Here is a 15,621-nt window from a genome sequence, read left to right on the forward strand (position 1 = left end):
CACAGAATTACCTCTAAGCCAGGACCTAAATAAGAATGTGTTGTTAGAATATGTGGGGCAAATGGTACTAAAACTACATAATGCACAATTACAGAAAATAGCAAGAAAATTAGTATAAAGCATAAAGCAAAATGATCTACATATAAACCCAGAGATTTTGGCTTATAAAGCAAAAGAGATGCTGATAGAGTTGAGACAGTAAACTCTAACAGTCTCTGAATGAACAAGTGTATGTCTTTGAGAAAGACTAAATTATTGCATTAATAATACTGACATTGATGTAATGACATTGTAAATAAGTTGAATGAAATCACATGAATTTCAATAAATGTTTTGTCTTTCTTTGATTGTAATGTACTGTTCTGTTCTGTATGGAGATATGGTTGACTCAATCAAAATGTTTTGGTTGAATTCAGTTCAAACATTTGTTTTCCCATATTAATGAGTACTTTATTTCATATTAGGGATGCAAAAGATGCCACCTGGTTAATCATCAGTAGCCACAGACCAAATAACAGCAATGACAAAGATGCAAAAGCGTCTTCACATTCAAATCAGATCCAGTTCATATCAAAACAGCAAGCACACAGTGCAGCACATTTCTGCAGATATCAACAACATTATTTTTGTCTTGAATCAAATCTATTTAACTTATGGATGAAAAAAGATGAAAACATACAGTACCTTTAGATCGCAAAATCAAAGTAAATCAACTGGACATGACAACGAAATGTTAAAAGACAAGAAAACAATGCTTTCTCTTCATGAAGTATTCACATGACCTTGGTTTTAGAAAGAGTAAAGAAAGACAATGATCATACAAAGGTGTAACACAAACTAAGGAATAGTTTGATATTTTGGGAAATACGCTTACTCAGGGAGTTAGACGAGAAGGTCAATACCACGCACATGTTTGTACTGTGCATATGAAGCTTTGCAGCCAGCAGCCAGTTAGCTTAGCTTAGCACAAAGACTGGAAACACGGAAAAACAGGTTTTATATGTGTGTGTGTGTGTGTGTGTGTGGGGGGGGGGGTTACATGCGGGACTTTCTTGAATACTGGCATCACTGAGAGGTTGCTAGGCAATCAGCAGAGACTCCAGGAAGTCACTAATTTGATGATTTTTGGAGATTAGACAATGACTTATTGAGAAAAATGTGCATTAAAAATCCTGTGACAAATTACTCCTCTCAGTAATTAAGATATGTAAGAACATTACTTTGAATAACAAATAATAAAAAGCAGCAACACAAACAGCACTGTTCATTTCAGAGGAGGCACGATGGATAATTTGCAAAACAACCGGAGTTACTGATACCCACTCTCACCATTACATTCTATATGAGTCTAAATATAAATCTGAGAGCCCTGCGTGTCTGTCTACATTAAATGGAAGACAGGAGCCAGTGCAATCTCAGCTCACTGCATTGACACCCATAGAGGCAGAGGTATGCCCACCATGACTCTCTTTGGAGCTATTTCTGTCCCTCTGCCTCCATGCCTAACTGGCCTCTACTCTCTCCATTGCCACACCAAGAATACTCCTGTAATTGGGTTGGCTCCCGATCACATGCACTCTGATCCCCTTCCACCCCTCCCTCCTCGTCCCTGTCTGTGCCACCAGGGAACTGATGCAAAGAATGCCAATCCATGCGCCAAAGTCACGCTTCCTGTAACTGTTCTTGCACCCCACTGCCTGAGATAAATAGCAACAGAACTGGGTGGTGCTCTGAGTCCTTGCACCAGTTTTCATAGGCACCTCCTCCCCTCTTTTTGGAGTTTGTTTATGCAACATGCTGATATAGAAAGATATGACTGATAGCAACAACTGCACAGCTTAAGGAAGACTGAATCATTTTTATTTTGGGAGACTATTGAATTTTATGTATTGGGCCTCGCTGAAATCAGAAATATCTGGAACAAGAGGCTCAGGAACTTGTGTGAACTCTCTCTGTTGGGCACCACTAAGACTGTGAAACATTTAAATGGCTGAACCGCTTTATTGTTATGAGTGTGGTTATGAAAGCAAACACGTTGATTAGAATATGTATCATGATTGAGTCCCAATAACTGAATTCCATTTTCTTTAATGTCTACTCAGTTCTTTTATATGTTTTGGGGCATTGCATCTGCAAAGAAACATTAGCATTTAGCATGCAATATAGGCAAATCTCTCCGCTCTGATAAGTTTCATATCGGAGTGCGGCACAGTATTACTACTTTATGGAAGTTTTGATCAAAACTTAAATGAAGTAATGATCAGATAATCATGACGTAACGAAGGACTATATTGTAACTACTCAGAATGATGTACCACAAACAGAGTAACTAATTGTTAAGTTATTAGTAATGAATGAGCGGCTACTAGTTCAGATCTAATCAGACCTGTGAAGAAAGTGGTTGCTATTCTGATCCACAGATACTTATTAACTAATCATTACCTAATGATTCATTAATATAGTATCTCCCAGTCTGTTAACTCATCATTATCTACTATATAGTCCTCAATTTGTTGTTCAGGAACTACTCATTAACGTTCCTGATTCGTTCCTCTCTCGTTCCTTTGTAACTACTCATATTTTTGTGTGCCATATTAGTGTAAATCACATTACTCCCTTTGAATTATAGCAAATATTACACAGTAATAGTAATAGTGTGAATCTACATTAACGGTACAGAGTTCTGCAATCCTTGTATTCATGATGACATTGAGTTTTGTCTGTTTGTCTCTTCTGTCTTGCAATTTAGCTGTGAACACATGAAAAACGTCTTTCTGTTCAAATGAAGTTCAGTATTAGGACACAAAACACTGTGTTCTAACTGAAGCCAGAGCAGGAGGGTGTGTTTGTGCTTGCTGCCTCACTCTGTGGTGGAAGTTCGTGCCACTGTGTAAACCCTGCCCAGCTAGCCCCACAACCCTGTGTGAAATGTGACACAACCCTGGGTTCTCCTTTAAGGCATGCCTTTTCTGTCTGTGTGCATTACATTGTGTGTGTGTGTGTGTGTACACTTTCTGTGTGTGTGTGTGGGGTCCTGTGTCTGTGCAGGGTGGGGGTAAGGCCTCCATTTTTACCAGGACGTCTGCAGCAGCTGTCCACTGGCATGTCAGAGGGAGCGTCACAGTGGTGATACAGGGGTTCAGAAGTGAACTGAGGCGTTTGATCCAGGAAGGGTTACTCTCACCGTCTCCGGCCCGTCCAGGACCTGCAGCCCCACCATGGCGGATCAGTACCAGTACAACACCAACGAGGAGAAGATTGTGAAGGACAGCCACACTAAGGAGATTGATCTAATCAACAGAGACCCCAAGCAGATCAATGAGGACGTGGTGAAGGTTTGTGCAGCATGGAGACAGCACCCTGTCAGAGAGAGGATTAAGATCTTGGCATGAATAAAGGTGTTAGTAGGAACAAAGACAGGAGAACAGGTTATTATACTGTCTGGAAAATCCTTAAATAGACCAAGAACTATTCCTGTTGCCAGAGCAGAACATAACGTTTATTTTGGGAATGGGGTAGAAGGATGTGAAACTGATACACTGGGGTTGACTACTGTTTATCCTGCCATTGTTGCCAAGCTATTACCACAAAATATTCTCCATAAGGACTGAATATACATTTAGATTATATTTTGTTTGACTGGAAGGAGTTCATGTAAACATGAAGCTGAAGATGGTAAATCCTGAGTTATGAGCAGAGCATATGTTTAGTGTCTGCATGGCTCAGTTTGGAATGATTTACATCATGACTGCTTTCATCAAGATAAAGATCATGTATTTTTAAACTGAATTGTTTGACCTCAGTAATAGTCTGCTCTATGAGTTACAGTAAGCGATAAATAAGCATTTACATTTCTAATCCATGCAGTCGTTTTCTGCTAACATTTCCAATTCTTGTTTTTTCTTAGCCTTTTCATTAAAATAAAGTGGATCTGTAATATCTATTGAAACAGTATCCCTAATGAGTCAGGGCATCTGATCCTCTGACTAATCAGATTAACCAGCTTTGGAACATATGGGTATCCATCAGTTGTTTCTAAAGAACACTGGTTGTGTCTTTTGCAATCCATCTAAGAGCTGAAAGAGGCCAGACCTTTGCAGAGACAATATAAAACAGTGCATGTCCAGCCATTCATTCAGAGGATGATCTCAGGCTGCCACCTCTGCAGGGAAACGAACAGCGACTTGTTACTTCCCATACTGATCGTATCTGATGGTCTGGAAGAAAAGAACGCGATTTTAGATGTGCTGTGCATCTGCCTGCCATGATTTCAGAAAAGTTAATTAACACGTCTCAGCTCAGAATGCAGCAGTGTCCAAAAGACCAGGTGGCACATACTGAAAACTTAAAACGAATTGGACCATCGTACAGTTGCTGTCATGCATTTTTCATGAGGTGAACTTCGGTGTTGGAATAGAGCTTTCAGAATGATTTGGTCACAGTATTAAAAGCCACTCCATAACTTTTCCTGTATGCCACTACATTAAGTTTTTTTTATTAATTCTATGAAGTGCAACAGATAATTGGTTTCTCTGCATAAATCTGACCCTAACACGCTGCAGCTTGCACAAGCATAATCTTTACACTTAACATTGGCATGTGCATATTACTTGGAGCCCACAGAGGGCTGGTGGAGGCAGATGGATAAAAGCGGCATGCACTCAGGGATGTGTATTAATGAAAGCCTCTTTTAAATTTCCCGTTAGGTGGAGTTTGAGGATGTCATTGCAGAGCCTGACGGTACACACAGCCTGGATGGGGTGTGGAAGCTCAGCTACACCACCTTTACTGTGACCAAGTACTGGTGTTACCGCATCTTGTCTGCTGTCTTCGGCATCCCTGTTGCTCTGCTCTGGGGCTTCCTGTTCGCGTGCATCTCCTTCTGCCACATCTGGGCTGTGGTTCCCTGCATCAAGAGCTGCCTGATTGAGTCGCAGTGCATCAGCCGCATCTACTCACTCTGCATCCAGACCTTCTGTGATCCCTTCTTCGAAGCCCTGGGCAAGATCTTCAGCAGCGTGCGCGTTGCACTGCGCAAAGAAGTCTAAGAACTTCCACAGTAATGTTTGTAATATGATCGGATGAAGTGCGGTATCTTTTTATACACCAGAAGATTAGTCCTGCCATCTTGCTTACTCCTTGATACTCCTCCTCCTCATACTCCTCCTCCTCCTCCTCCTCCGTTCATAACATGCTGTTCCCCACCCTCCCACCCTCAAGCTTTCAGCTCTGAGTCCTGACATGCCTGGTGTGCCTTTTGCCACCAGAAGCTCTGTGACAGCTGCAGCAGACAGCGTGGTTCCGTGACAGCTCTGGCACTCCTGGAGGGCTCAGTGCTCCTCACTGAGGACGAAGAGGGGCCGCCTGCCGTGAGGAGGATCTGTCTGCCCTCATTTATTTGTATCACAAAAAGCTCAGACAATAGCTACTCATTCACAACAAATGAAATGAACTCCCCAAAAACTGCTGCACCTGTGGACAATACTGCCTGTATGCATTATGTATTACATTTGGCCATTTTTAAAAGTTATATTGAAGCTGTATGTTGCTGTGTCTGGTATTGTTTAACGTGAGATTGATTTGAATTTGACAATCAAATATGTAACCCTTATTAGAAAAGCTCTAACAAAACAAATGAATGGAAAATGTTTTCTCTGCATAATCATTTTGTCTTTTGTTTATGTGTTCAAAAAATGTATTTTGATATGTTCCCCTCCTATCTGATGACCCCTACAGACTTTTTGGAGACTTGCAGATGTAAGAAATATGTTTGGAACCAGCCATGCAGATAATCGACTTCCTTTCATCAAAGCATGATGAGTGGAATATTAAACCTACTTGTTTGCATATTTCGGTCAAGTGTGTGTAAACAAGTATGGACCTAACTACTGATGGAGTAAAGTAAAAACTTCTCAATGAGACCTCTCAATATTCCACTGTGTTATTGACTGATTGGCTACTGATTATGCAGAAGTACCTTTGCTGCTGTTGTTCACCTGCAGTGTAGAAAGACAAATTATACGTGGACTGAAAGTCATTTAAAGACATTTTGCAATTGATGAAGTTGTCCTTACAACGAGTATATTGCACCACTGGTTTAGTATTTGATTGAAAGTACATTATGGGTGTTATTTTAAATCATTCTGAGAGGCTTAAGAAACACATTTGTGAGATTCACCATACATCTTAACTGTGTTTCAGTGATATTTTTGATAACTTCAGTCAGCCTGGAGGACCCTTCACAGGTTGCTGATGTGTATCTTATATCATATGCATCTCTTTATTGATGATTCAGTGTCACCAAACGCTTCTTTGTTCATGACCTCAGTGTGTTTCTTTCTGGCCGATTAATTCTTTGTTGTGCTAGAAAATGCACAGTTAGAGTTGGTATGAGCAGAAACACCGAACTGTGTTGAAACATTATTTTGATTAATGACCTGTATTAGCCAGTGTAATTAACAAGCAAGGGTGATTTATTAGCCAAACTATACAGAGACAGTGAACATGTAGAATACATAAATATGTTTGGAACCAAAATACAACAGATTCTCCACAAATACAGATCTCATGATTTTATTTATGTGTTCAGTGACTTGTTTGCCTTATGCAAACGATTAATTAAACTGGTATAATTACAGACATTCTATACACATAAACTGCCCTCCACACTTATTGGCATCTTTTCCTGATATAATGGCGCAAGATTGTCTTATGAAAGGTCACATTATCGAGGCTACAAGGGAACTCCCCCTAAAGTAGCCATAAAAATAAAAAATATATAGTACACAGACGCAGTAATTTTGACACTTCATTAATTAATCCTGCAATGCACACAATATTAATATCAAAGCAACACCGTAGCAGTACAATGCAGTTGAATACTCCTGCAAAGCTTGTAATGATAACTCTGTAGTTTGTGATGTTGCACTTTGTTACATTATATTGTAAATACAATGTAAAGTGGGAGAGAGACAAAATATCAGGATGAGCTGAATAATAGAGTTGAAAGCTGAATCAACACACGTCTTCCAGTGTCTCGACTAAAATTGAACATTATAAACTTCACAAAGGTAGTTTTCAATGCAGAGATATTGGATTGTATTGTTTTTATTGTACAGCTTTTGTTTTTATCCAGTTCTCTCCTCATCATTGGTGAATGATAATTGAAGCACTGTAATCAAAATAACCAATGATTCACATTCTAGACGGCTCATATACTTGAAACACTTACAATGAATATAAACCAAAATGACAACACAATGGCCTCAGACTTAATTAGCTTTGCAACAAAGAATGCTATGGTACATGCACTATGTCACACAGCAATTCTTGCCTTGAGAGACCTCCAGAGACACAAGTCACTTTAGTTCACTCTAGTGATCTGCAGTCTCCAGGTCTCAACTCAATAATGCATTTTGGGGCTGAGGTGAACAGGATGTTCAGAGTTTCAATGTGCTGCCAAAAAGTTGCAGGAACTCAGTTTTGCAGGAACCATTGATTCAGCGTGGACAAACATCCCTCTAGAACATTTCCAGCAACGGTGCCAATTATTTGTTCGGACATTTCAGGAGGCAGAGGGAGCTCTAATGAGGATCAGCTAGGAGTAAATAATAAAGTTGTCAGTGCAATTTTTGCTGCTTTCGTTCTTTATTTATTTTTTAAGCTTCTTTTTTTCACCAGTGACAGCCATGACATCTCACATCTAACAATATCTCAAGTAACAGTTCACATGTAGGCAAATCCATTGCAAATGTAACAAAGTGAACAACATCGTACACAATATTTACAGCAGGTGAGCAATTTCATCATAATGCAGACAAACAGGATCCGTAAGCTTTGCTGGTGGCAACAACTGAATCAATAATGTGGTTGGCCAAGGTTGCTTAAAAAACAATTCAAATATTCTCTTTGCTTTTACTTTCTCTGCACTGCAAATATGTATATATACATATATATATATATATGTATATATACTGTACATATAAAACAAGAAAAAGGTAAAAACAAAAAAACTGAAAGATTCAGGTGATTGTTCAGCTTGGTCCATGATTATCTCTTAACACAAAATATCACACCCTTAATAATATTCTGTACATTTTTCTATTTCACAATTCCTTTTCCACTTAACACTGTAAAGTTCTGTAAATAGAATAATTAAGACTTGTTGTTGTTTCCCTTCTGGGCTTGAACAGCAAGCGTCAGGGCGAGAGGTATCTGAAGGAGCTGAACTGCTGGATGTTTTATGGGCTTGTGCTGAAAGGCAGGGTGGGCAGCCGGAGAAAGGGACAGGAGGGCGGCTGCTTATGTGGTGGAAGTCTGTGTGATGCTCCTCTGACTGCTCGTGCTCTTGATGACAAAGGTTGAGGAGTTGCTCTTGTGACTGGAGTCAAAGTCACGCTCACAGCGGCACTGGGATGACTTGAGGTAGTGAGCGGAACAGCACAGAAAGTTCTGCCTAAGATCCTGGAACAGATGTCCGGCGAAGCACATGTAGATCCAGGGGTTGCAGCAGCTGTTGAGGCTGGCCAGCAGCATGGAGATGATGAAGGGCATGGCTGCAGAGAGAGAGAGAGAGAGAGAGAGAGAGGAGAGTTACTGTGCTGTGATTACAAAAGTGAACCAGCAGCTTAGTTTTCTGTGTGAAAGTTTTGATTCAAATAAATAAAGGTATTAGTGGCCGGCTGAATGTTTATCTACTGCCACTCTTATAAGGTGCAGTGACAAAAAGGATAAACATAATTTATGTATATGTTTGTGCATCAGTCGTCCCCCCCACTTTGATCCAGACTGAAATATCTCAGACTATTAGATGAATTGCAGTGATTTTTGGTACAGATAGTAAGATAGTTGACATGTTGACCTGTTTTAAGTACCAGCATGTTAGCATTGTCATTGCTGACGTTAGCTCAGCATGCTAGTTAGCAGTACAGCCTCACAGAGCAGCTAGTATGGCAGTAGACTCGTATAGTCTTTCTGCCAATGTAGAATTAGTTCAATTACAAGGTTGAATCATACAGTTAGAACTGTATGATTATAATTAGAGGGATTTTCAGGCCTTGAAATCAGAGATCCTAGAGGAAGCAGAGAGAGTTTCATAATACTTGCAGCGCAAGAGTGAGAAAAAGACAAAAAATATTTAAAATAGTGACCTTCAAACAAGCAAGAAAGTACTGATTTTCTAAAACAAAGCAAATTCCTGCGAAGAACACTTTCAAGGATAGAACAGAAGCGGTGGAAATATTCCTCACACAAGTAACCTGCAGCGGCACGTTACATGACATTTACACTACGCCAACTCCGCCATCCGACTGACATTTGGTAAATGAGTTTCGGATTCATGTAATTGGCTTGTATCCTGTATTTAACCTCTTCTAGCTGATTGCTAATCTTTTTCTCAGCCTGTCTGCGCTCCCTGCTATTCTCATGTTGTCTCTAATGACAGTCGCTGAGCTCTAACGAAAATTGTTCAGCGTAAATGGTCTCTGGAAGGGCACGAAAGTCACACGCATGATTAATAAGAATTGATCATCAGCCATTAAGGGTTTGATTCATGAGACTAAAACATCAATTTAACTGAGTGTAGATCATTCAATTACCCTTCTACCGGTTCATGGGTTTTATAATCTACTTTTAGAGTGAGTGCTGTGTTGTAATCTTTTAGATGTACTTATGAAAATGGCAGAAAAATTTAGCAAATGCTGAAAAAATTTATATAATGTTCTACAAAAAGGCAAGCAAAAAAATAGTTAAAAGTCCCATATTATGCTAATTTCAGCTCTATATTTCTATTCTGGGACTTCACTTTGCATGATTCACAGTTCAAAAAAGTCCTTAATTATCTTATACTGGCCCTTTATGCAGCCCCTCAGTTCACCCTCTGCCTGAAACAAGCCGTTTTAGACAAACTGAACAATCTCCAAAGACTTGAAGAGTAGACCTGAGCAGAGCGGTCGAATAACTCAGACTGACTGAGCGGGTGGATGAGTGTACCTGTACTTGGTGGCTGTGCTGTGCCTGAGCAGATGACCTGCTGGGGGCGTAGCTGAGTGCGATGACTGTATTGTTGTGACATCACAACCTTACGGAAGTCCTGGCGGCTGGTTTAACGGCACAGTTTCTGAATACGGATTGTGTGCATTTCTCTGTGGACTGAGCGTTTTGATACTTTCACAGTATTTATATAACACCTAGACCTGCTTTATAATCAAAAAAGACACGGAGATCTCACTTTCTACAATATGGGACCTTTAATTTACCAGCTGATATGACACAGTTGTACAACAAACCTTGCATCAACCATGCATCAACTCGCTCTAGACTATACTGCTGCTGACATGGATGGAAGAATACACTTCATTAAAGTGCAAAAGACCAACTGGTGGTTATCAAGCATTCTTATCAGGGTGGATGACAGCAGAGCCTGGATCTAATTTGAATAATCAGGGGAACTATTGCGAAAAAAGTCTTTACTGAATTAGCTCACAAGAGAAGGATAAATGACACAGCAGATGAAAAGGCAGAATAATCCTCCCCTGGGTGGTACATCTGTCTGGCTGTCAGAGCTGATACAGAGCAGCAATTAATTAATGAGAACTCTTAATGCTGATTCTTGCTCCCTGGAGGTAAACAAGCATCCGAAGTAATTTAATTTTACATGAAATTATATTCATAAGCAAAATTGCTTTGAGGGGTCTTTCTGTATATGACACTGCCTTTCTTTTCTCCCTGCTTGTAAAGACACTATAAAGGAACTGACCTTTATTAAGAAAAAGTTAACACTTGGAGGTTGAACACTGGGCTTTGTGTCCATCAAGCACTTAGTGCAAATCAATAGGAAGCAGAGTGTGAGTCAGCGTCTGAGGGCACCGGGCTCAGCAGGGGCAGATGTTTGTGTTCACAGATTTTTTTGGGGGGAGATTGTGTGTGTGTGTGTGACTCAGGGTTTAACCCTCAGGTGTTTTTGTCCCCTTCATAATGAAATTTGTCTGGCTGTTCAATGTGAAATCACAGACGCCACTGATGTCACTCTGACAAAGCTTCGAGGAATGGGGCATTTTACCGTCTTCTGACATTTCCAAAAATTGTACTGATAGGCCTAATGGGGTGCTAAACTTCCTATCTGTGAAAGGTCCTGGCTCCTTCACAGTAGATCCACGTCACAAAATGGAATAAATCTAATATTGCAATGGCTTTCTTTGAGGGATGATGCAATTTGGCTCTTTCTTTTGTTCTGATTGGCTTCATGAGGACATTCATACACCAAAAGGGTGTGTGTGCTACACCACTGGTCCAATTTGGGCTAAAGCTCATACTCATACTCATATTCGCTTTCTTGATGAGAATTAAGATAAGAAGATTGATGACACTCTCACATCTGTACGGTAAATATGAAGCATACAGCCAGCAATCGATGGCTTTGCTTAGCATGAAGACTGGAAACAGCTAGCCGGGGTCTGTTCAAAGGTGACGAAAGCTGCATACGAGCACCTCTAAAGCTCGCTAATTAACACGTCACATTTCGTTTGTTTAATCAGTACAAAATGTAGTGTAAAAACGAGAACTTGCCATTTTACGAGGGGCTATGTACTGGACTATTTCTTGCCCAGGAGACAGGTGGAGTTTCAAGGAAGTTACTGGAAATATTCTGAACAAATCTAGAAATATCTCTGGAGAGAGAGCCAGGCTCGCTTCTCCTCTAACACTCAACAACAAAGCAAAGAAGCAATAACTAAAATGTCAGAATATGAACTTGTGCATTTGGTTGTTGACTGTCTTAAAGGATTTCTGAATCATTCATTGACAGAAGACATGATTACTTCAGTAATGGTCCACGGTAGAGAAACGCTACATGAGTCTGCATATAGACTGCAGCTTTTACATCCTGTTTCTGCTAATAGTGGCCTTTTAAAGATGGACAGCAACCTTTAAGTAGTAAACCTCCATTAATGTTGAAGCGTCAGCTTGATTGATGGTGAAAATGGAACACAAAGATGTCTTTATTAGATGAATCTCAGAGGAAACCATGGTCATCATTTTCCACGATGGTTTTAATCACTCACATGCTGCAATAATAGACTTTTTTTTCTGCACTGTGGAGAGATTATTAGTGAAAATCAATTTTCATGACTCTAGTCTTGTTTTGTTTGTTTAATGATATGGATATATGCCATGGTAAAATAATAAAAGTGATTATATGGAATGACCCATGTAATATCACAATCTGTGTTTGAGATATGCTGCTATCTAAATATTTGCTGTTACGTCTGCAGGTTACCTCATACAGAATGTTTACACATTAATAATTAGTTTTACTGTATGTGCTCCTCACAGTTTTAAAGATACTGTGATTCTGTGATTCAGTCGGCACAAAGCTAAAATTCTAAACACAACATTACAACTTGGTATCTCTTCCATATTGACTTCATTAACAACAATTAACTACAAAAGCTCACCTATTAACATAACGTTTCGTGAAACTGTTTATGGTTCGTTTACATCATGAATGTTTGCAACAAATCTTTGCAATGTAGAGGTTCTTCCTTCAGTGAGGGCTTTCTGTTCTCAGCTGCGTGGTCACTTGGCTGAGTGTGACTCTAATGGACATTTTATCTGCACACACACACACACAGGTGACACTCCAGCCTATCTTTTGTACACAAACACTGGCACGTGTCACTGCCAATTCTGGCCTTTCTGAGTGCTGTTCACGTGGAGTAAATCAGCCATCAGCCTTCCCCCCCTGCACTGATCCAGTAGCAGAAAATTACTTAATCACTGTCTTTTCCATTCAAGGGCTGGAGCACTTTTGTTGCTCTTTTCTGGCTCGTGTAACTTTGAATATCGTTGTGAGATTTCATCAGTGCATCGAGCAATATGCCTCCTCAGCGTTGAAGAATTGGATGACAGCTAAGTGTATTGTGCAACAGTTTAGCTCCAAAGTGTAAATAGCTGGTGTGAACAATGCAGTTTAAGGAGGATGACAACGACACACAGCCAGTCATCTGGAAACTTACACACAAACCCACAGAAGAAAGAAAAGAACCAAGATCTGAAACACGTCTGTTGACTCTCTACTCCACCAGAAACTGCCTGACATTATTGTCTTGTTTTTAGCAAGTGTACAGTGTCTTCTGTTTAAGTCTGTTTTTGTTGAAAATGTTTCTCTTTTTACTTTTTTTTTTGTCAGAGGAAATACCAGAAACAGTAAAGTTAGGGATGGACACAGCTTGGAAAACAAGTTTTGTATCATCTTTGGGGTAATTGTTTCTTTTCATTGCGGAGGAGATGCAGATATATTATTCTACAAAGTCTTCAAATTAATAGTTCTAATAAGATTCACCTTTCAGTTTCCCAGTACAACAAACAAATTACAGCCCCTTTCAAATTAAACACATCTAGGCTTTTCACAAGGCTATTACTTAAGTGTCTTTCATTTAGTTCTACCTAAATGCAATGAAATAGTGGAAGGGGCACAGACGTGTAAACACATTGTGGAGTCAAATTGGCACATTAAATCTTCTGCTGTTATATGGGTGTGGCCCAGCAGATCGATAAGTATACACATACAGTAGATGGTTGCTTAGTGGCCTATTGTGGTTGAATGTCAACGGCGCACTCCAACGTGCCCCACAGGCACTAATACAAGCTGTGCGGCGCACACTAATTTGATTAATGATTAGCCGTCAGTCTGTCTCTGCAGCTTGAGGAGGGTCAGAGGAAACTTGGAAAATCCTGCATGCGGCTTTTGCATTTCAAATGCCTTATCACACTTTGTGTGCATTATATTATTGTGTATGAGCGTATTATGGTGTATTATTATAATACCACATGGATTCAAATGTCACATGTGCAATACCAAGCATTTATGTTTTTAGCAGACAGATGAAATACTTTTTGTTGTCGTTTTGTCCTGGTGTCAAACCTCCTGCACGATGATCGCGCTGCCACTGTAAACTCTCTGTCATCCGCACCCCACCTTGGCTGCGTTATTTACCCTGATACTAAAACAGCAGAACCCGGTTCTCCATGAGTCAGCCATAAAATTCAAGTGCCTGAGCCACCTGAATGAGTAAACCAGAATAAACACATCTCAAAATTGCTTTTTTTGTCTCAGTTTGCTCCAACTGGATAAATAAGCGCTGGCATTGTCGTGCGTAAAGAGCACTGGTGCGCACAGCCAGAACGACGATGAATGGACAGTTAGAAATGTCCATTGATTTGCACTGGGCAATACTGTCCAGACAAATGTGCACAATGATGGAAAAGATCAGTAGTGTGTTTCAAAATGTCTCATATGCATTGACACTTTAAGTACATCAGCTTTAACTTTAAAATTCAACCTACCCTCACGGGGCGCTTCTGGATCCCACGCGGACCACATCTGGACAGAGAAAAAGGGGGTCCAACAGACGATATAAGCCACGACGATCACAAAAGTCATTTTCACGGTGGTTATCTTCGCCTTGGAGATGAGCTTAACGCTGCTCACGCGCGCCAGCGTGTTGCCTTTGGAGGTTTTGGGCGTCAGGCTTATACACTGCTCCCGCCTGGTTTTCAGTTTAAAGTTTTGCCATATTTTGAAACTTATCAGCCCATAGCAGATGCTCAGTATCGCCACTGGAATGATATATATGGTGAGGCTGATCCATGTGATATAAGCCTTGGCTCCCCATGGCTTCACGAAGTCGCCCCAGCAGTCATACACTCCTGATCCGGCCGAGCCCACCTCTCTCAGGGAGAAAATGAACATCTGCGGGATACTGAAGAGCAGGCTCAGCACCCAGGAAAATATGACATAGAAGCGGTCTTTCCTCCTGTGCAAAGAGCGGAGAGGCTGACAGATGGCCAAACACCTGTCTACGGACATCAAAACTAACATGTAAGTGGAGGCGAACATCCCAACGACCTGGAGGTATTTCACCAACCTGCACAGAATGTCCGGCCCGTAGAACCGGAATGTAATGTCCCAGATGAGTTGAGGGAGAACTTGAAATATCGCCACAACTAGATCGGCGACGCTCAGGTGCTTCATGAAGTAATACATGCGGGACTGGCTGTGCTTGGTGGTGTGGATGGCCAACAGGACGCACAGGTTCCCCGTCAGCGCCAGAAACAGCACCAGTGCGAGCACAGTCACCTCCACCTTCGCCACCTCCTCGTTCCGCTTCAGAGGGTTCGTCTGATTCAACCAACCGGTCCCGTTGGCGAGGCTCGAGTTCCGCCAGGATTCGTTCAGTTGCCAAAAGTCACTTTCATTTGAAACACTTTCCATTGCCGCAGTCTTGTCCTCTGCAGATGCGTCAGAGTTGTGCAGTCATGCAATGGCTGAAGCAGTCACCTGAAGGGCTTTAAGTGACAAAGTCTTCCTCGCGTCCTCACAGGTGACACGAGGAAGGGTGAGGTATGATGAGGCTCAAAACATGCTTCTGAAGTGATAAACAAGGATTGAACCTCAATCACCCATGATTTCTAAAAACTGAAGACGAGGAGAAGAACAAATATTTCCGCTGATCTAAATCATGTGAAATATTTGACGTAGAATTGGGCGCCCAAAAGAAAAGTAAACTCAAGAATCTTCAAAACAGAAAAACCTAGGGCCTAAAATACGAGAGTAGTACACCT

At 40.8% G+C, this 15,621-nt stretch overlaps 2 protein-coding genes across 2 annotated transcripts; one reads left to right on the forward strand and one right to left on the reverse strand.

Annotated features, from left to right (window-relative positions):
• The first annotated feature begins 3,166 nt into the window (after positions 1-3,166).
• On the forward strand, positions 3,167-5,096 carry cav3 (caveolin 3). Its single transcript, XM_070903247.1, has 2 exons — positions 3,167-3,335; positions 4,707-5,096. The coding sequence occupies exons 1-2, from the start codon at positions 3,219-3,221 to the stop codon at positions 5,046-5,048; spliced, it is 459 nt and encodes a 152-aa protein (XP_070759348.1). The 5' UTR covers positions 3,167-3,218; the 3' UTR covers positions 5,049-5,096.
• Positions 5,097-8,301: 3,205 nt separating this feature from the next.
• On the reverse strand, positions 8,302-15,271 carry oxtra (oxytocin receptor a). Its single transcript, XM_070901923.1, has 2 exons — positions 14,344-15,271; positions 8,302-8,555 (listed from the first exon to the last, which is right to left on the reverse strand). The coding sequence occupies exons 1-2, from the start codon at positions 15,269-15,271 to the stop codon at positions 8,302-8,304; spliced, it is 1,182 nt and encodes a 393-aa protein (XP_070758024.1).
• Between the last annotated feature and the right edge of the window lie 350 nt (positions 15,272-15,621).

The sequence above is a fragment of the Enoplosus armatus genome, chromosome 3 (assembly GCF_043641665.1).
Source record: "Enoplosus armatus isolate fEnoArm2 chromosome 3, fEnoArm2.hap1, whole genome shotgun sequence".
Taxonomy (NCBI): Eukaryota; Metazoa; Chordata; class Actinopteri; order Centrarchiformes; family Enoplosidae; genus Enoplosus; species Enoplosus armatus.

Excerpts from the sequence above, each read along its gene's own strand:
- cav3 (XM_070903247.1), top strand. The coding sequence starts at position 3,219 with ATGGCGGATCAGTACCAGTACAACACCAACGAGGAGAAGATTGTGAAG. Across the intron at positions 3,336-4,706 it reads TCAATGAGGACGTGGTGAAG|GTGGAGTTTGAGGATGTCAT; the intron begins GTTTGTGCAGCA and ends ATTTCCCGTTAG.
- oxtra (XM_070901923.1), bottom strand. The coding sequence starts at position 15,271 with ATGGAAAGTGTTTCAAATGAAAGTGACTTTTGGCAACTGAACGAATCC. Across the intron at positions 8,556-14,343 it reads TCCAGAAGCGCCCCGTGAGG|CCATGCCCTTCATCATCTCC; the intron begins GTAGGTTGAATT and ends CTCTCTCTGCAG.